This window comes from Rhynchophorus ferrugineus, unplaced genomic scaffold (assembly GCF_030347505.1).
Source record: "Rhynchophorus ferrugineus isolate W39M unplaced genomic scaffold, kcgeb_rfMv2 rfM3, whole genome shotgun sequence".
NCBI lineage: Eukaryota > Metazoa > Arthropoda > Insecta > Coleoptera > Curculionidae > Rhynchophorus > Rhynchophorus ferrugineus.
The window spans coordinates 18585133-18608409 of record NW_027472582.1 but is presented as its reverse complement, the minus strand read 5'-3'; the positions used below and the strand labels follow the sequence as shown (position 1 = coordinate 18608409).

Below are 23277 nucleotides of genomic sequence, written 5' to 3'. Positions count from 1 at the left end.
AACTTATAAATATTATAAATAGAAACTCAATGGAAAAAATATAAGTTCAATTTTGTTCTTGTTTACTGTTTATTTCTGTAAATTTCATTTTTAGGAATACACTCGTTGAAAAAGAAAAATAACCAGCCATAAAAATCTATCTTCGGTCTATTGGTATTGGTAGAAAGGAATCATTTTCCATTAAAACACAAAGGACCAACTCTTGTAATCCAAATAAACTCTTTCGCTAGAAAAGTTCCGAATCTAAAAAACAATTATTTTTCGAAGAAAGGAGTCTCGCACATTTACCAAAAATATTAGACGAATAAAGGATTTTATTTCTTTTATTTTCCAATTTACCACGGCTACATAATATATATAATACGCACCTTTATACTGGAAATGGAAAAAATCTATAAAACTTTATGGGATACGTTTCAAGTATTCTCTCAATAAGTGTCTCTCTATCAGTTGAAAATAAGCATATTATCAACTTTTCTTCTCTGTATTTTCTTACCTTTGTCGGATTCTTATAATTCCCGCGAGAGAAATATACCGTACGCTACAATCCGTTTACCAGCACCAGAGAATATTTCAGATAAGACCCATTCGCAAATAGTTAAATAGTTTATCTCTTGAATCCCGAAAAGCTGAGATGCTAATGTGATTTTTATAGATTTTTTATTTTCTACGAAACATTCTTGTTTGTTGAAGGGCAATCAAAAGTTTCTTTATCATTTGGTGTATACACTTTGAAATATCTGCTTGGAGGATTCCTAGCTGTGATTCAATTGCTGATTGCCTTTACATTTTGAATGTATCTAAGGGAGAGCCGGCCACTAATGTCGAAATTACCACTTCTAATATATTTGTTCGATTATGATAGTTGGATCGGCTACAGCGGTTTTAGACTCGGACAATGTTAGTCTCCTACTTTTTAGATCACTTTGTATGAATTTGATCCATGTCATTTCGGAGCTGTGCGCTGTGTGTTTTCACCCAAAAGGCTCATTTCGCTACAAACATCTGTGAAGAGTAGTTTACTTTTTATTATGTTCGAATCTTTTCAATTGAGTTCAGAAACGAGAATTAGGTTCGAATTTCAATTGTGCAGTGATTGTTGCAACGAATGTTTGTATTTCTGATAACATCACTTTTGAAAGACATCAGCTTACATCGGACTGTAATAGTGTCCAAGTCCCGGAGCTACACGGAAGGATTGACATAAACGTTCGAAAGAGATTTCTCCTCTTCCAAGTATATGGTGTTCTTGCAGAAGCGAAATACGACTTTATTCTCCTTTGTTACTTTTCACATAATTGCATACTTTATTGAAAAGTAGTGGCGAGACATCTCCTTGGCGAACATGTTTAGCTTCCAAACCTGTCCTTCGCGACAATTGAAGCGAGACTTATACCTCGATATTTCTTACAATAGTTGGTAGCTTGGTTACTATTTTCTGTTTTCAGTATTGGAACAATTATCGCTTTATTCCATGCTAAAGGTATTCTTCTCTTGTCTTTCCGAGAGCCAAATTTGTGTGAGTAGCACGTGAAGCCATTGAAACAATGTTCCCCACCGGGCTTGATCCAGAAATGATCAAAGATCCGTCGACTCCAGCGGTCTTACCAGATTTTAATGATTAGTTCAGAGTTAATTACATTGCATTAAGGCTAAAGGTTCCTTAAGAATTTTAGTTTGCCTTTAATGCAGCATTTTAGCATTACTCATTAAAGAGTGCTTTGAGTACTTGAGTACTTGAGCCTCAAACCAATTCATTCAATTCCGGAGGTACTATGATTATTAAATGGGATATAAAGAGGCTAAAGTCTATATCAATGCAAGATGAGCTTGTTGAATGTTTACTGGTAAAGTTGTTTTCAAACATTCATGTTCCATATACTCGAAAGCACGAAAAATTGCGATACATTTTCTTGCATTAACAATTACATAAAGCACAAGTGGTCAGAATGAAAGTGGTTTTTGCATTTTATCATCAATGATTAAGGAAAATTATACTTTGTATTGGGTGAGGCTTCCTTTAGTTATGTACTGTGAGTTTGCACATGGGGATGAGGCTATTCAAGTATAGATATGACTGAATATTTTTTTAACATTATAAAGCTTATATACATATTACTTATGCAAGTAATGCTAAATTGAAATATTACATTATATACCCGCCATATTTATCATAAATATTGCAGCAATACCAAAAATATACTTTTAGATTTGTTATTAAACCACCGATGTAAAATTAATTTGGTTAAAACATGACTCAATTCTTCAACGATACATAAAGCATTTAATAATCTAAAAAATAATAAAACCATGTAGTTTAAATTCTTCTATTATTTTCATGGCACCATAAAGTATAGCTATATTTTTCACTAGATATACATGTTCTCAATGGTATCACCCCGACCGTTCTCTGATCTAAATTAAAAATCAGGTCATACTGTCTCCACTTTTCTTCAGCTTTTTAAAATTCCCTTTGCATATAATCGTAGAGGAAATTGTTCCCTTGGGCGTTCACTAGACAATCGATGTATTTAGCTATTGTCCTTATACAAACTGATGCTAAATATAGGACTGGGAATAATAGAAGTTTTTGTGTTCGTACAAATATTTCAAACTCGGATTTTTTAATTATGGTATAAAGTAGCCAACTATGTGACTATTGATTTATATTCGTCGCTAGGTATCGAGTGTTATAATATTGTTACAATTGCTAAAATACAATTTAACTATATTGGGCCAGTATTTATATAATATGGTACTTAAATATAATCAGAAAATAGTATGATTTTTGATGCTGTTAAATTCGGTTTTAGTCACAATCAAAACATGAATTTCCTTTGAGCTTGTAATTGATGGTTATTTAGTTAAGTTATATTATTAGCTAAGTTATATTATTAGCTAAGTTATATTATACTGCCATAAATAAATATCGATATATATATATATATATATATGAAATTCTAACGAATAACAATATTTTATATATTTTTTATTCTGAAGAGCAAAAAAAAATTATAAATAAAATAAATGTCCCAAAAATCTTCGTATCATTTGCATCCATCTTGCAAATTCTCCAACAATATCAATAGTATTTTTCTGACCATACAGTCACTAACAGTTACTTCATATTTTAATTCAATTCTTAGTAAATGTTTACTTCACCGTAATTAGAAAATAATTCGAAGTATGACTATGACAGCATTTTTTTGACCTCATTTTCACGTTAACGAATCCGTGTACCTATCAAAAAATACTTTGTGACAGTGATAGTTTCAATGAAGAACAGCCTAGAAGCCACTAACATCTATTAATGTTGACTATGATTATTAATATATGATCAAGTGACTATAACATCGTAAAAATACATGAAAAAAAATTCTATCATTCATTTTATCCGTTCTATATTAAGACTTTAATATATTCAGTAGATATTATTCTTATCTATGATCATATCTTTGGAGTAATATCACATTTCTTGACTAAATTATTCTGGCATAGTTTTTAGGATAAATATCCCTCAATATTAATTTACACATTCTTGATATCAAAGGATTCTTGGAAGCAAAAAATCCTAAAAAATGTATGTAAAACGATACTGATTTATCCATTTTAAATTTTTTATTTGGTGCGCTTACATTCAGAATGATTGGGAAAGTATAGAATTACACGAATTAGTGTATATGAAAGTCATACGCTACGTTAAAAATGATTAATAACAATAAAAAATACGAACAAAAATTAAAAAATGCCCCACATAAAACAATGGAGAAACGCACACACTAAAGCATTATTAAAAACTTTATAAAAAGCCTTGCTGTTTGAATCAAGCGGCCATTCCCGTCATGTCTAAAGCTGAAAAAGGTAAATGTCAGCGTGCCAGTGTGAAAATGATACCAACACAAACGACCTCTGCATTTGACAGGCGCTGGCTTCTCTTATTACTAAAATATACTGCTGCAGTAAATATACAGGACAGAACATTAATTCTCTCGCCGAATGAACCTACAGAAAGCTTTTAAGTTAAAAATAATGTTATAGTTTCAAATTTTCTCCAACTCAAATGAAGGAATCATGTATATTTAATAATGTGGTTTAATAAGCTAATAGTTTAATATTTAAAATAGAAATATAATGAATAGAACTCGTAAAAACAAGATGATTTAAATAAAAATTTATATCACATAAGTCTAAATAGCTTTTAGCCTGAAAGAAATATTAAAAATCAAAGAAGATAACGTAATTGAATAAGAATATTTAAATTTGCCACAAAATACGAAGATAGTGAAATTTCTTGGAAAGCTTATATTAAAAAGAAAATACATGGTCTCGAAATAAAAAACAAAAAAATGTGTTAGATATTTGATAGAAAATCTGTAATGTATAATCAAATACTAAAACCTATGGAATACAGAAAAAAAGAAAAAAGTCCTGAAAACTTTTGTGGATGCATCCAAATACTATAAGAACAATTGCTTACACAGACCTTCAGAGATTCAAAATTGGCATAGAATAAATCAAGAGATTAGCACCAAGACGTGAAGAAAGACTGCATTCACATGTTAACAAGGAAGTGATGCAACTCTTAGGTAACACTGAAAAATGCTACTAAATTTATTAGAGACTAAGTAAGGGAATGGTCTTCCCAGATAAGTACCTAGTTTTTGTTACATTAGTAAGTGTAAAGACAAATTGTAAATTTGTAGGGAAAAAACAAGGACTTTGGTCCCAAAATTGAAGCCGTAGAGTATTGAAAGGTGATTTTCGGTATATGCAAGCACCTACGAAATATATACCTATGTGATATATAAAAAGTTATTTCAGCTCAGGAAATAAAAGTTGTGTTTGAATTATTATTGGTGAATTGAAAGCGAGATAAGTCCTATGTCAAGTAACAGTAAACTGGAAAGATCATATCCGAAGAGGAATATTAACACTGTCAATTAAAATATATGGTGGGACAGAACGATGTGTGATATAAATTGACAAAATATTTCTGACTGGCGAAACTGATACATTTCTTGTGGCAATATTGTATCTCATGTTAAGCAACCAATTAAAAGTCTTCCGAAAATAGCGGAAAGAAAGCTATACCCTCATTAAATCTTATAATTAACCCCTTTTGATTTTGTATCATATTTTATGCCACATATGATTTTTGTATTATCTTTATCAGTTGTTTGGATAAATGTACATACTCCTATCAAAGTGTACTACACGCTGGATAGATAAGTTTTATTAGTGGCTAGCTTTTAAAATATTTTTAAATGAAAAGTATTTTTCTTGTGAAATAAAGCGTGCATTTTGAATACAACAAAAATTTGTTTTTTGCGTGGTATCAGAACGATTTGAAAACGTATCAAAATCTACGTCACACCAATACAAAAATATTACTCTTAATACTTAAATGTACAAATCTCGATTTTGATAGAGCAGAGAAACTATCATAGAAGAAAATTCCTTCCACAGTTTTAAAATTTGCGTTTTGTCCTAAAACAATACTAAAATAAAAACTCGCAAGGTAATCAATATTTTTATGCTATAATAAGTGAGAATAACAAATCGTAACATATATTCTCGATGCCAGACTACACACATAAATTATATTCATATTGTGCCTTTAGTTTTGTGAAATTTAAAAGCACAGCTCCTAAAAATTTTACTATCCAAATATTTATTTTATTTAAAGCTTAGACAGTGGCTGAAATCGTCAATATATTTAATGAAAACGTAAACAATTCTCTGATAATTTTTATATAAACCCTACAAAAAATTAAATATTACATTTATAAAGCTTTTCGCAATTCTAAATTTTCCAGGTTTAGTAAATACCCTTTTCAAAATTCGTCAATAAATTTCAGCAAAATATTTCGGCCCGCATATTAACGTTTAACAAACCGATAAATTATTTTACGTATAAAGTTATATGCTGAATATTATTAATACATACGTTTAGACTGAAATATCGGCAGTTTAGTTCTAAGAAATTAAGCAAACATACCGCCATTTCCTTTTCTTATTGGAAAGTAAAATTTCGCGTGACTGACATGAACATTTTTTTCCTTTGTCTATATATAAAAAGTTCTGCTACGTTGTTTTTGTATTAAATTAGCGTAATCTAGAGCAGAATCGTTCCAATTTCGTAGTATTTTGTTTTATGTTTTTGTAGAAATATATAAGTGAAGCATTAGAAGTTATGTGATCAACGATCAATTATATGAAAGCCCTGATATCATAATAAGGGGGTTTCAAATACAAATTACTACAAAAACTGTATGCGTGTAAGGGCAAAATTAATCAAACCTATTCAAAATAAACCTTCTTGAATCTAATGCAGTTATGCCAATATTTTTGCATCCTTTAAAACCGTTTGTGAGTTTGATTTCTAGAAATGTTTTGAAATCTTTCTCTGATGAGGTTTTACTCTACTCAATAAACTAATAACTATATTTTCGAAGCATTCTTCTAGATCAGAAGACAACCAGAAGCTAGGTAGAGCTAAATCATGTGAAGATGACAGTTATGAAATAACATGATTTGGATGATATATATTTGATGTAAAAATCACACAAAAAAAACAATTCCGATCTTTTGGGAAGAGATTAATGCAAATGACGCATCAAATATCATTTCTTATGGACAGCTTCATTGGACTGCCTGTTAACAAATCACTGTTTATGGATAAGTGTTTCTTAAACACATTCCTTAATTTGGTTGCATTATTGCATTTGCATAGTAAATACGGTTAATATTTCATTAGGTCCAGAAATATGTTGAAAATGTGTATATATATCAAAAGCAATAAATAAATGATATGAATTATTAAACACATTCGTTGGAGCATAACTAATAATCATACATATTATTATAAGTATATATATGTCATTTGTATTTTGTATATATCACAAATTTCAAGATCAGGTACGTACTTAAGATACTTGGATGTATGGAGTATTTGCATATTTTTTAATTAGCGATATTTAAAAGCGGTGAAAATTCCAAGTATCAATGTAAACAACTGTTAAATAACTAGACCAAGCTTTTGAACTAGATGATTTTGAAATTTCTATACATAAAAATTTTTTTTCTATTTAGTATTATTGAGACATTCATTAAATTTCTGTTTGATTCGAATAAATCTTCTGCCGATGCTCAAGAACTTTTAGAAATGTATGGTAATGTTGCTTCGTCATATCCTAATGCATGGTTTCGATTAAACAAAATTAAACAAATGGTCTAAGATAAAGAAAAGTCTGTTGAATGAAAAAAGTTTGAAGACAATTTATTATCGGACGAAAATCCAGCTTAAACTCAAAAAAAAACTTTAAGACATCTTAACAATGGATGAAGTTGTTGTTGTTGCGATAGGTTTATATCCGATGGATAAATCCAAAAGAAACAATATCTTGTAGTGTATTGTGAACTGCTAAAATTGATTGAAACTGTTAATGCAGACGTTTACAAACCTACTGTTGAAAAAGCAACAGCTAGTAACAGAGTTATTTACTTACATGACAACGCTCGGTTGCACATTGAAAGAGTGGTGAAGAATACAGTATGAGAGTGGGAAGTTTCGCGCCTTTTGAATGCAACTTCTTCAGATCAATGGCTTGAGTGGGATACGGCTTCGAATCTCCGAAGAAGTGTGAAAGTTGTACCAAATGATAAAATAGAAGAGATCATGTTACAAACATTTATATGCGCAATAATATAATGTAGAGCGATTTGTTTTTGGTAAGCCGCATGCATCTTCAACGTTTGTGTAAAATATGTTTCACTATACCGCTCCAAAATACGGCCTCTGTTGTAGTTAAAAGCAACAGTTTAAGAGTTTATCAGTAGGAGTCAATAAATGTGCTGACCCAATGCAATTAACAATAGAAATTAATTGACAATTTCAGTGAATATAAGGAGCTAAAATGCAAATATGGATAGCTTGAATACATATTACGTAAATCATGCAATAAAATCAGACGGTTATTACACTAGAACTTTAAAGACACAGATACTAACTATATTTAATTGTAAGGATTTATTAAGAATATTAATATCTATTGCAAGAAATTATTTTTATTTCTAGGAGGAGACCCTACTGTAGGGTCGAGTTATATGTTATTAGGAGACTGACTAATCATTTCATGATCTTAAATTAATTGCACAAAGTATAATAAGACCGAAATCATTTGAAAAAGTCTTAAAATTAAGGCATCAATCTTAATCTATCCATGATCATTATCTAAGTATAATTAGAATTGTTTTCAAATTTAATATATTTAGACTTTTTAGATTAATTAAACTTAATCGAATACTAGTTAATATCCCAAAATTATTTATTTAAATTAAACAGAAAATGTAAAACTTCTTGCATATTTATACTACTATAAGGTTTCTCAGCTGACTCAAGCTTTGATACTGTTACGAAATCTATTGTAAGCCATTCAAAATTAAATCACAATCCTGGTAAATTCTATATGCTTGCTGCTCGTATATCCGAAATAATATATTTCTAAATAACCATAAAAGATTTGGCTATAAAACAATTCCCAACAATAAATACTGTATAGCTTCTTCTATCAGCCAATATTAAAACCAAATTTTATTTTAATCCTTGTAATAATTTTTATCCGGATTTCTTGGATTTATTTTTTTTTTCAAGATCATTCCGGACATATATATCAGATATGCAAGGTCGGGAAATTTATTTCGGAAATATAGCAATAATTTAAATTAAACACCCACGATATTCTTAAATTTATCATAAATTTACATGGCAGATAAGTTTGCTTTTATGAAGAAATAAACCCCGTTGGTCGAAATGAAACCGAACCGCTTTTATATAGGAATATAAAACTTTATCTACGTTGTTCTTAATATCGAAGTTTGAATCAAGATGGGGAATATTTCGGTTGAAACGTTTTTATATTTTACTATTAAAACGATTAAATTCGGTCGAAAAAAGCTACATTTATTTTATAGGCTCCGTTTTAATTTTAATTAGTTGTGTTTACTGTTTGAATTTTAGTTAACACTTAACAGATATTATGGATATTGTATAAGGAAGTAATAAAAGAAATACTTTTAACTTAACGGCATTTACAACATAGTCTTAATAACACATAGTGCTGTAAAGCTATAAAAAAATTAATACCATGTTATTCAATAAGTTAACACTCAAATTTTAAAAATAATGTTTGCTTTACGTTGTTTTATATTTTATAAGAACAATTGATTTCAGTGGATCGTTGAATTCGTTTTCTATTTAAAAGTCATTTAGAAAAGAAAAGCTTTAAGGAACAATTTAAACTTTGAAACAATAGCTTTAATTTTCAATGATTACAAGTCTTATAAGCTGCAGGCATTATACTAGATCTAAATACTATATGCCTTATATTAAGTGGCTTTGGTTTTCGAAAAGCTATGCTCTATAAAAAATGTAATAGAACACATTGGAATTTGGCTTTACCGGCAACCCTTGTCGCAAAAATTTATTTTAAATTTCTAGATTAAGTGGATCCGAAAATAAATAACAAAAAAAAACAATTTACAGAAGGAAACATTATTTTTGATCAAGATGTCGTACCTGCTTACGCAGCTCAGATGACTAGTACTCAGGGTTGCCAACGCCAATTTATCAAATTCGCCAATAATTAAGTCAAATTTCCTTAGTTGGGGAGAAAAATTTGCTGATTCTCCACACATTGCCATCAAAATTATTTTAAGAAATGAAACAAGCCTCAACCATTTAAACAATATTCAATTTTATCTATTCATACGATGGACTAAACTGTAATGTAGTGAATTATAACATTACACTTTTTTTTGAATTTTTTTTTAGTAACATTTTGTTTGATGGATTAAATCTGACTGATAAAGACTGTCGCACATTTTTTTAAATCTATTTTCTTATTGCCATTAAAGACACTATAGTATCTGTTTTTAGTCCATTGCGGTTATTTGTTTTTAAATTTTTAGGGGTACTAAATGTTCGTTCGCCCGATGCTTCCATCACAAATTTGCTGTTCAGGAACAAGTATTTTACTGCAACGCTTTTAATGCGAAATATTTTACTTCAATGGTATTCACCATCATTGTTCACTTCTTGAAGTTTAAGCCAATGTTGATCAAAATTCAGTATAGGATCAGTTTGTCATCTAATTATTACACTGATGCAGATTTATGAAGCACTGTAAATCGTTTTAGCACTCTATCAACATTAAAATTATGATGAGGTTTCAAAACCTCCGCATTTTCCGCGCATCATGCCAATACACAATAAATCCTCAATCAACATGAAATTCCCCGGAGATGCCAATTCCCCACAAATTAGAAACGCTAATAATACTGAAATAAGTGTATAAAGCACACATTCCACAAACTTCACTATATTCCAAATCAATCACCAAATTTAGTTCCTTATGACTCTTGGTTCGTTTCACACCTCCAAAAAATTTTCTTGGACTTCTTTTATCAAATGAAGCGGTAACAGCTGCAGTAGATGAGTATCTTGCATTAGTTCCCCTGCAGAGTAGTCCCCTTGTCTAAAATAGATGTTAAAGATTTGTTCAATTTAGTTTAGTCTCACCAACCGACCCACAATAACACACGAGCAAAGAAAATAAATCCAATCCTGCATTCTATTGGAGGCCAATCGCGTTACCTACATGTACAATGCCCAGCGCGGCGTTCGGTGTGACGCCATCCTGCTAAAACAATACATCATTCTCGTCCATATTATTCAATTTAAACTAAAAGAAATCATTTATCCCCCCCCCTTCCATCTATCAATAATTTGAGGATACTTCCCTCCGATATAACAAGTATATTCTTGCGTCGTTCTATATACAAAATTAAGGTCATCTTGTATAGGTTCTCAAGCTCCCTCAGCAAACAAAGCAGATTGTTTATAGTTGTTAAGTTTAAGCCATTTGCTCAACATGACTGCAAGTCTAATTTAGTTAATCTTTATTAGTTTTGTCTTTGTCTACTTTATTATTATTTAAAAAAATAATTTTGAGTTTTCCTTATAGGTGGTTTCGAAGGTTTTATCTCTCGAGTAATAAATATAGATATAAAAAATGCAACATCTCTCATTTATTCAGTCAAAAGCTATTACGATTTGGGAATGAAAAGTCCAGAACGCGACTTATGTCATATTTTGCTTTTTTACTTCCGAAAATAGATGTTCAGAAAAATGACATTGCATTTGTGCTTAAGATGAGTTCTTAAGAGAATTCCAATGTTAGAATTGATTTTCACGTTTTCTTTCTGAAAAATTTGATATTGAAGCTGAAATTCGTCCTGACTGTTGATTCATATCACGGTAGACCGACATTTTGCACTACAAAGCATTCTTCATAAAGTTGTTTTGAGCCACTTATATAAGATTGGAAAGTAAAATAAGCAGAAGGATAGTACAACGATAAGAAAGCAAAAGAGGCCCTATATTTGCGCTTGACACTAATTTGCTGTGCAAGGCGAAATCACACCACTTTTTAAAATAAAAATTGATTAAGTGTGACCAAACGTGAATCACAAAATATTTTTTTTTTAAATATTTACCATAACCTGGAGAAAATTATGATAAGATTTAAAACATCACATTGACGCCAAGGAAGAAGCTTTTAAGTGATTTATTTGGATTCGAAAGAAATTCTTTACTATAAGCTGCTTGAACTGGGTTAAACCGTTAATTTGGTTCTCTACTATTAACAAATAACGGGACTGATGGAGGCAATTAAAAAATAGATCAATAAAGAATTGATAAAGATGAAAGGCGTTGTCCCCTATTATGACAGCGTTAGACCACAAATATATTTAACGACTCTGACTTCGATTTGTCATCAATTAATCACTGCATAGACCGGATCTTGCCCTATCCGACTAGCGATTTTTTCCGTATCTGAAAAACTCTCTAAATGTTGTAAAACTGACTTCAAAAGTGGCTTGTAATAGCCATTGGGCTCAGTTTCTCATCCAGAATTATTTATTAAGGAATTATGGTTTTACCAAAGAAATGTAAAAATATAATTGATGAAATATTATTACTTTTAGTTACCTTCTTATTTCTAATGATTATTTTTTTGAATTTGCAGCAGTTACCTTGAAGAAAAATAAACATAAAAATATGTTTATTAATTAAGGATTTAGAATGAGGATTAATTTTTCATGTACCTAATTTTATATCTGAAAACAATTAAGATATGATTCCGACGATCAGATTAATCACGTTCCCCTTTGAGTCTAACCTACTTCTTTACACGTGGGAATAAATAAAGATAAATGCATCGACCGTCTAATATACTCGTTTCCTAAACAGGACTATATTTCAAAAGGTCCGTTCAAACGGACCAGCCAGCAAAAAGGCGGCGCACCGTTCTCTCCTTTTTTGCCCACACTCCCGCCGGTTCCCTTCTTCAATCCATACTTTCCCGTTGAAAATCATTAATCATCACGAGCTCGAGAAAGGTGTCCGATAGAAACGCGGACCCACCAACGAAAAACAATTGGCACCGAGCCATCGCGCCCGTGACGCCATCGCTTGCGCTTATGACGTCGAACCGTCGTTTTCCTATGGGATAGTGTGCCGGCAGGCTCGGATCAGACAGCTATACGGATGACGTTTCGTGTCAATACCACTTACGAGACGAACCACGTAAGATTTTTTTCTTGACCTTATCGAATTCGTATAAAAGATTTTCAATTTTATATTTTTGGCTGAAAATATCCGAAAAACAGACATACAGATTTTGTTCTTTAATTTGTTTTTCTTTAAAAGCAAATTTGTTTATACAAATTTAAAATGCTAATAAATCCCTTCCTCTCGAGCTATCCTGACCAAAACCTGATGATTCTAAATCTACAAATGAACTTGTCTGTGCTATTTACCGCAATATCAACAGCTTTTCCTCTAAAATATATAATCTTGCTTCTACTTGCTGAATTATACGCCAAAAATAACTTTTTCTAAACACAAACACTGATTAATACTAACAGGCACATTCGATTCCATATAGTGTTTCCTCAAAATAGATCATCCCCATCCCCTCGCCTGCTTGTATATACACAATTAAGTCCAACTACGGTTTAACAGATGACAGAAACGCTCTTACTGGAGACAATATGGACAGACTGCTGGACTTCCTCCGGATAATAAAGTATACCCATGAATATACCGACAGTGTCTCGTACCAAATCGGGCTTTGTTTTGCAGCAGTGTTCGCTGTGTTGATACTATCACCAAGTCTCATGTACCTCATCTTGATATCTGCTATTTACGTCCCAGTCTCCAGGACAGTAAGTCTATTATGGAACATAAGCTGCGAAAGTGATTTGATTTTTATATTTTCCTATATTGTTAATATTTTATATTTTAAATTTTATTTATATTTATATTTGTTCTTGCTTTCTTTTTTATTTTAATTGTTCTACCATTAGTTACGTTCATTTTATTGTATTCATTTATTTCATGTCAGTGAACAAATTTATTGCAATACCTTGTACACATTGTTATCAGTTACTAAGTAATAGAATAATGTTGAAGTAACAACAATTTTAATTACAGTATAATCAATCTATCAATTAAAACAATGATTAATTATTTTTCGATAATTGCCACTTTTCTGGAAACTATAATGTCGTTACTATAGTAGTTTTCATACTTTTTATTATTTAGTACATTTCACTACACAACTACATAAAAACGTACGGTTTTGTTCTTTTATGTCTACGCCCTGCTTTGGTGTTACCCAAAAGTTGCAGCGTTTGCGTTAAGATAGGAATGGAGTCTTTCCTCATATCTTGTTGAAAATATCTTTATTTCCTCTATAACAGTTGGATACTCTCGATCTCGGTGTGCTCACTTAGATTAAATAGAAATATTAAGGAGCAAGAAGATAGTTATGTTTAGGTTTGTTATATTGAAATGAAAGCCTGCTATATAGATGCGTATATAAATGTTGTATTAATGTGAAAATCTATAGTTAGAAGGTAATTTATTATGCTAGAGGATGTGTCCCATGTAAATAGAGGATTAGTATTGAGGTGTGCAAGTGCAGTTGTGAACATATAACGATAATAGAAACTATAATTTCATTTATTTTGAAGAATATATAGTAGTAAATAAAACTATATTTTCATGGGCGTGATGTGAATTAAAAGGATATTGAATGGCGAATTTCGAAACAAACAAAAAAAGTTTCAATTTTCAGCAAAAAAAATAAAGCCAACTATTACAGTTCATTGAAGTAAAACATTTATCATTTATCAGCAGGAGCTCTAAATGTTGCACTAATTGAATATCAATATACTATAACACTACACTTAAGTATACTAATGTTATATTTTACACTTGAGACTTGACTGGAACTGATTTTTTAATTATTAAATTTGAATGTTTTTTTCTTAGCAGAAATCAAATAAAATGTTTCAAATTTTATTTATTTTTTTTATTTTTTTTTTTTAAATTTTTTATTTTGTTTAAAATAACATCATAATTATAAAGAAAAACTGATGAAGGATTTCTATAACATTATTTAAAATTTAGTCGAGTACTCTCTTTATATTTAAAAAATATTTGTAAATGTTTTAATTTATATCTACAATCCCAAGAAATATTTGTAAATGTTTTAATTTATATCTACAATCCTAAAACAATATTATCAATTTTATATTGCCCCTACAATTAATTTACTATCTCACAAAATTGTCTTCTGGAGTAGAGCCAAAATATCGGTTTGTATGTTCTAGCAGGAGAAATAAAATTTTTGCATTGCAAATATTTGAAATACTCAACTACCACGAAGAGTGAATTATAGCTGATAGGCTTATGCACTGGCAATTAATGTCTCATTATTTTCACATATATTCACACTAACCTTGCTATAAAATATCATTTCTACAGAATTCTATAAATGTTTACTAGAACTATTATATCGCTTGGAATCTCAATGATATTACAATATCAACCAAATATGTTCAATGTTCAAAGTTAGTTAACGTTCAAGATGTTAGTGTCATGACAAAGCTACAGTGGTTACTGATAAACAATATATTTATTGAAGTTTGTCATCAATAAGTTTAGTAAATATTTTACAGTTTCTTTAAGATTCTCCTTTCTGACTAAGATGGTTTAACGAACCTTTCGACCCTCAATATTTTTTTCGACTTTCTCATAACTCCGTAACAATTTTCATGATTCTAATCATCCAATAAACCAGTGACTATTGAAGAAAACTAGAATTAGTCAGATAAGAATAATGTTGGTGAATCAATCTATATGAAGAGCATTTAATGTATCTCTAACCAATTTCGTAATATGTGGGAGAATATAATATGTAGTATTAACGAATGTCAGTTTGAATAATAATTTCTGGTTAGTGGATTTGAATTCTGCATCCTTTATCCTCACTTGCTCAGATGCGGCAGCCTGTTCATGTTCGTTCATGGACAGTGTCTTCTTCACACCTCTTGCAACGTAATCAATGCTACTGACCGTTATGATGCGTTTACTATCTCGATATTGCTGATACTTTTGCAACAAAACGTCGTTAAATTTGTTCAAGTACGTCTATATAAATCTGCAGTAACAGTTTCAGGACTACCTTCTAAACAAACCCACGGATATTTACAATTGGGATTATGTCAGTAGATCAACTTTTCATCTCCGGTCATAATATGACGCTGAATATCTCTTTTACCTGGCAGGCAATGAAACCGCAATATTGAAACGACTGGAATGAAATAGCCAACAACTAAATTAGATTATTTGACATTTGTTTACATTAACAATTAGTATTTTCTAATATCATACGTAGTAGTATAGTATATCACGTTCGAATAGTATAAAATCGTAACATATTTTGATTGATTGATATTTTTTTAATTGACCGATAATTCTTTCATTACTATAACATAGCAATTAGTATTAAACCGTATTATTTTTGCATAAGTTACTTTCTGTTTTTTTTTATTAATAATAAAACAATTGAGTTTGATTAATGTATCTTGATGACCTTTTCAATGTAAAGATAAATAATTTACGTGGTATTATCCGACTGACTTCAGAATTTAAAAAATTAAAAACGTTACGTTAATGAACGAAATGACATTTTTGAGTTATGTAAGGTCGAATAATTTGGCTCGCATTCAATATTTATATAAAATATTATCTATACCATATCTTAATATATATATAACATTTTTATATAACATCGATGTTTCGATTATTGTTTCTCAATCAAATGTTAATAAAACAGAACTGTTATTAGATTATTTAAATTAAGAATACGATAATCATACGTTAATTATTGCTACCGAAAAAAAGCGTTCTTCCTGAAGTCTATTTTACGTTGCTAATGATTCACATCCACTTAATCACCACACTGTTTGTTCCGGTAAGCGCGCACCTGGCACAAATTTCGTCTGAAAACTAAAATATCTCAAACGAAAATAAAAACATATCTAGCCCGTAAACCCGATAAAACGAAACTTAACCGATATTCCTCGAAAGAATGGAATTTAGTCCACTGGCGCTTTTTCCGAACAATCAACTACATTTTTGAATTTCAGATTAAAATATAAATGTAAAACATTCGATTTCGTTTGGATTTTAGACACACGGCTGCCAGACGATGAAATAAACTAAATTTTTTATTGGGCTTCAGATTAACTTCTAACTTATAATATATGGTATATCCAAAGATGCTGTAAACATACATTATCAATATATTGTTGTAAGGTATTGTTTGTCGCAAATTTTAAATTAGCTCTAGAATAAGACAATATTTTCCTTCATTTTATTCTAGTTAGAAAGAGATGCAATGCTGTCTAATACGTTCAAACACGTAAACGAACAAGCCTGTCGAAGTCGCCCGGTTGTCAAACGTATGCAAAATTCTTCAAACCAATAATGATACGAGCTTTTAAACCGGCAAACGTTAACTTAACGCTTTGCTTGTTTTGATAAATTTCAAATCGCTACTTATTATTACTGGGATTAAAAATGCTGATGGAGGATAATAATGGAGATCATCTCTTGCCATAAAATTAATTATAAAGGTAAGCATTTTTACCATTAAATATTAATTTGCTGCGGTTTTTTTGGAAATATTTTTAGCATGTTGCAGGTGCACTGAGTGCAACAGTACTCACACGGTCACTGAAATATCTCACAAAATGAAAAACATAATCTTGGATTCGCCGAAAAGAAACCGTCCTCTTTCGAAGCGGGTGATGAATCAAGATCAGCTTGATGTTAGCACTATCAGAGATCAAATATATGAAATGTATAAAAACAGTGAGTAGTTTTTTCAATATAAACATAAATTAATACAATTATTTCAGAGGCAACTGTTCTGTCAGAATACAATTTTTAAAAGCATATAATAAAATCAAAAACTTATAATTTCAGTGTATTTGTGTATTCAGATGAGACATGGATACTTCAGAATGGGACCGATATACCCAGCGGTCACTCATAGAAAGATGAAATGAAAATAGTGTTAGGACAACTAAAGTTGTTGGAAAAAAGTTAACGTTGGAAAAACAATTAATTAGGTTGTATTAGTCATAACATTTATTAATAATCCATTGCAGATATATTGTGCTTCATGCTGGAAACAGGAAATATTAATAGCACCTTAAATTTGAATAACCTCGATCAGACATATTGAAGGAGACATTGTAAAATGATGGAATCGTGAATAAACGTTCCATAGATTGGAAATGAACAGCTTAATTATTCACTTGAGTGAAACTTTCTGAATATGGGATAATGGCTCAATGCTGATTATTTCCAAGACAGGTATGTATATAATTAATATACGATAATTGTAGAAAATCGTATTCTAACAGTGTGAAAGGTTTATGTCCATTAGAAAAGTGTGTTCAGAAATATACATGAGTATTTGTTTCAAATGCTTGAGGAACCTATATGTTTTATATTAGTATTAGTTGTTTGTATCATTCCGATAATTTTTTCACTTTAAAAAATATATTGAAGATTTATTGAGAAAAATTTGTACAATATATATTAATCAAAATCCTCACTTTCTACAGATTTTCCCGGTACTTCTGGTAATATTGTAGACCGATTTTAGTTTGGCAGCGATTTAATCATTAATGCATGCTGGCAATTCTTTAGCATATCAGAACCATTGATATCATCAAAAGGTACTATGTTTGGTGAGTAGGCTGAGTGCGGCAGAACTTCCTATTCGAACTGCAACTACTGCTTGATTTCAGTAATGACAATGACAATAAGAGCTTCATTCACCACACCCTCAATAGATTACACCTTGCTGATCCTTCCATATGCACAGCAAGACTTTATGCCCATGGATAAAGCTTGATCCATGAGCCTATTATCCGCTTCAGTGTCGATATGGATGACTCTCCTAATGATGTTAATGAATCAACTGCTAAGCTGTCTGATCTACGCCGCTCTTTGTTACAATCTTAGGATCTTTGAACCAATTTTAAATCGTTAAAATCAAAACCGTAAATTGAAGTGTTATGAAATTGTAGCACCATAAATTTTTAAAGTCATTTTATTTGACAGCATATTGCTTTGAATCAAATAACAAAAGTAGTAAATGCCCCAGATGCAATTTTGAGCACTCCATAATTAGAATCTGTATCTGTATGTATTAAATAACTCCATAATTCTAAACGCAAGACTGTTATTTAATGTAGAAAAATGTGAGAAGTTATTGGAATGAACGGTTAGGTTAGATTGTTTGACTGAGTGATACATTTTCAGGATACATACGAATTTTCAACAATAAATATCACTGATACATGAAAACAACTATAAGTTATCATACAGTATGATTCTAAATGTACTCCCTGAAATTACTAATTAATAGATTTTAGGGTTTCAGTATCTATTAAATCAATTTCAATAAAAGTTCCTCAAAGTTTTTAGGAGATAATTTGTTGTCTTGGTTGTAGTTTTAATAGGTGAATATAGGCAATATAATTCGAGCAGAAATAAATATAGACTTGCCCATAATTGTCTGATAAATATTCGTAAACAGTTTATTCAAGGTCGAATTTTTTGGCTTTTATACTATGTTTATTTATTTAATTATAAAAATATTTCAAGACTAAGACTCCTTAAATATGAAATAACCTTTGTGTTCGATAATAGATATAGAATAACGAAATTTGCAAATTTTGAGTTTTAGATTAAAAAACAAAAAAAAAATCAAAATTCATTCAAAGGAATAAATAATAGAACCCCTGAACATTAAAAGTTTTTGTTAGTCGCTAAGTTCATAAATTAGAAAATTGTTGAAATTACCAAGAATAAAATTTAAATGGCCGACAATACTTTGCAGTTGAACGACTAAGTTTATATCAATCAAAATAATTTTACTACATGTTTATTTATGCCAGATTAATAAATATGTTTCTTTACCTATATCTACTCAAAATGTAGAAATTTCTTCTACTAACTACAACTAATTCTTACCGTCTTTTCGATAATATAAGACCTCTGCGTGCTTCTCGATACCCTTCTGTAAGGCGTCCCTCAGACCGTTGACAGCCTGCTGAGATGTAAGCGGACCGCACAGAAAAGAACAGGAGGCAGATCTCTGCATCACTTCTGCTCTGGAATAGCCTGCTAGACGGCAAAAGCCGTCGGAACAGTAGATGATGTTGCATTGTCCCGGTTTCGAATAGTTTGCCACTAGGAACGAGCGATCTGAAAACAAATTAAATCTTTTTAATATCAAGGATAAACATTAGGTAACGCATTTTAAAAGGGTTTTAAAATACTTTGGCGACTGGCTGCTAAAAATAATCATCAAGTTAACAACATGGATTGTCTCGTACTGACATTTTATAACATTTGGTACAGTGTCATTATTAGCATTTTTTTGGGCATCAACCCAAATTTAACCGAGGAAATATAAACATAGAAATGCGTGACGAGAGGTGGATGACTTTCTGACTCAAAACAGAGTAATACACATTTTTCAGCGTACATATTTTGCATATATTTAAAATCTTATTAAGGCCAAAAGAATTTTAAACATAATAACATGTGATATTACTTTATGTGCATTTTTCCATACTACATGCTTTTTATCACATAACAATTGACTTAAAATGTTAATTTTAGCTTCGAAAGCAGGGAAAATCATACAGAGCCATATCAGAGGAGGTGCGTGGCGATCACTTAGTCAAATATTCAGAATAGTATTATTTCAAGAGTATTTGTACTTATATGTTATATACAAGAATAATTCAATATCCAAAACTGACGTCATGTAATAACAATTGGTACCTTTATTGAATGTATATTTTGTCAATCCTTCCTTATGGCTTCGGGAAATGAATTGCTATAGTCTGACATCTGTGAAATACGTAAATGTTTCTCTCCGAGATCATCTTAGATAGAGTTATTCGAATAACATGCGACAATAAGGACGCAGTTCATTCATATGTCCATGGATTAAATAGGTAAAAAATTCTTCCACACTTTGCACAATTTTACAGGCATATGTGGAGCATTTGACCTTCTGAGTGAAAGATGCGACAAGAAGAATATTCGAGGTCCTTCAGTACTATTGGTTGAAAAATAAACTGTTTCCCCAAGCACCGGCAATGCATTGATATGATATGATTGATATAATGCTTCCATATAAATAATGCGGTATATTTGAGAGTTTATATAACAATGTTAATTTTAAGATACGTAATATATTCAGTTGTTTTTAAGTAGGTTTTGTTGTAGGATAATAGAATAACTGATAGATAAAATTAGTGTTCTTTTAGAATTGAAGAATTGACAAAATGAGGGTCATTTAACACAACAGAGTTAAGTCCAACACTCAGTTTGACAAGGCGTAACAAAAATTGTTTCTACATGATACTACTCTAGCTCCACCAAGATAACCTTAATGGAAGGGCTACATTTCCGAAATATTTTATTAAGAAAAGCAGAAACTAAGAAATATGTTGTATCACCAGTCATCATTCACATTTTTCTATCTGCGATTTGAGATCCAAGTCTGAAATCATGAAATTCATATGGCGATAAGCATATGATATAAGAAAACACTATCCTGCTTCTAGATTACAATTTGTCCATGCAAACAGCCCAAAGTATTAACTCTTGACTTAAGGAACATTAAAATATCGTCAAAGATCTTTATTGGCAACTCAATCTTTAGAACAATGACAGGGAATCTTATACAACTATCTATCTCCAACATTCCTTTGGTAAATATTTAAACATATTTGGTAGAATTAGCTCTTCTATAGGCAACTGGTGGCCAAAGCTTATTAATAAATAAATATGTATATATGTATACATGTTTACATTTTCAGTGTAAATAATACGATGGGTATGTATTGGTAAATATACGTGATGCAGTTATATTTCAGTGTATTATGTAATATATTCTACCACTAAAAATTGTTAAAATAAGCGACATTAAAAAATCGGACTTCTAACGAGGGCAAACAATTGGTGCTCTGTTAGCGCGAGAGTCTTTCATGTGCGCAGTACCCATGGTATTGACAGCATATACAAAAATATGGTAATACATCATCAGCTAAAAGAAATAGTATAGGCGAGTAATAGGCAGGATAATATAGCAAAACTAAACTGACAGATGCCGATAAACATTATAAAGTATTGTGTGCAGGCAACATCAAACCACTGTGTTAAAAGTAGCACTAGAACCCAACATTCACTGAACACTCACTAATACTGTTTCGACAAAACACGATGGGAGTTAACATTCATGGAAGGGCTGCGAATTGAAAACCTTTTATCACGAGAGACAACGCTAAGCTGCGAAAAAGTAGTACAATCATGAAACCTAGACAATTGGTGATCATCGTTTACATTGTTTCCTATAAATGGGCGGGTAAATGTATTTAGAACTTTAACTCACTGGCTGGATTACTGGCAAATTGCTGTTGTAACATATTGCTTAATAAACACTGCGCTATTCCAAGATGGTACTGGGCCCAAAGTAGCTAAAATGTTTCAATCTTGGTTTGAGTTTGAATCTAATTTTTAAAGTCTCCTTTTTACCAATGACGGCTTATTTGGAGTGGATCTACAGTTTAACGTGGGCTCCGAACAGTCCTCGGCATTGAGCCTATCGACTATCGAGTGACCAATTTATAAATCATCCCAGAATTCATCCGGTCTTACCAAGCCTGGTTATTGGTGCTAAATCTTTTCCCTTATCGGATTTTGAACTCTTGCCTTGGACAATCACAAATATTAAACAATCACAAGCATACATTTACGACCATCCCTCAGCAGGATTCGAACACACGGCTGTCGCATCATTAGGAGGACCGTCCTATCGCATTTGCCACTGCGCTAATCAAGCCGGCTTACTATTTGTATTTGTATACTATTTATTTTATTGAAAAAGAGGGACACTTGTTGAACGACGATGCAAAACAACACTGAGGGTTTTTGTCTATTAGAAAACTAGCCAAGCCCATTCTCACTCATTACACTACTCAGTCCTAAACCACATGGCCCCCAGCTTACAGTCCGTAGCTAGGGTCAGCAACATATAGGAATATTTGTGTGTTTATCGAATATCAGAGAGACGATATATTTAAGGTGTATCAATCTTTAAGGTAAGTTCAAATACAACAGAGTTATCCATTCACAAAAGTGTCAAATAAGTTTTCTTATTTAGTATGAAATATCAGTTGTCTAATGTTATCTAATGTAAACCGATGGAGCTTTTACAGGCTGAGTTACAATTTTTTAGAGTCATATATTAAATACTAAATAATAATATTTTTTTACTAGTCCTAATATATAATATTACGATTTCATTCCAACGCCTAATAATATTATAAGAATGTTGAGTTCCAGCACAATTTTGTGCCTCGAAATCTCGATCGAGTGAAATCCACAAACTCTTAACTTGATTTAAAATAAATTACGTCTTCGGTTCTTATCGTGGATTTCGTCAATCTGCGCTAAGTTAAAAGGCTTAATGCAAGTTTTAAGACTTGCCGATAAAAACTTTCGTTATTAAAAGCCGTTTTACCTATTTGTTGAGTTAGTGGACGAATGTCGGTCAGCGAAAAGTTATGTGCCCTTAATAACCGAACAATAAAGTAGAAACGGGGGTGAAACTTTTAACTACGGCATCATTAGAGCAAGGTCTTTTGTTAGATATTTAATATGGTCAATAATACAATGAAACCAGCACAATCGGATGTCGTTATGCCTGGACGACGAATTTACGACATAACGAATTAGCAAGAAATAAAACTTGTTTTTATCGT

At 31.1% G+C, this 23277-nt stretch overlaps 1 protein-coding gene and 1 long non-coding RNA gene across 13 annotated transcripts in view; one reads left to right on the top strand and one right to left on the bottom strand.

Annotated features, from left to right (window-relative positions):
• The window catches only part of LOC143193970 (voltage-gated inwardly rectifying potassium channel KCNH6), a 310658-nt gene that overhangs the window by 182989 nt on the left and 104392 nt on the right, over positions 1-23277 (bottom strand). For all 12 annotated transcript variants that reach the window (XM_076400469.1, XM_076400467.1, XM_076400463.1 and 9 more), the window contains exon 2: positions 19469-19702. In XM_076400469.1, coding sequence (XP_076256584.1) covers positions 19469-19702 — 234 coding nt within the window. The remainder of the gene's footprint in view (positions 1-19468; positions 19703-23277) is intronic.
• On the top strand, positions 12522-13347 carry LOC143192534 (uncharacterized). The gene is made up of 3 exons (XR_013004800.1): positions 12522-12649; positions 13088-13151; positions 13208-13347. It is a non-coding gene; the product is annotated as an uncharacterized LOC143192534 (long non-coding RNA).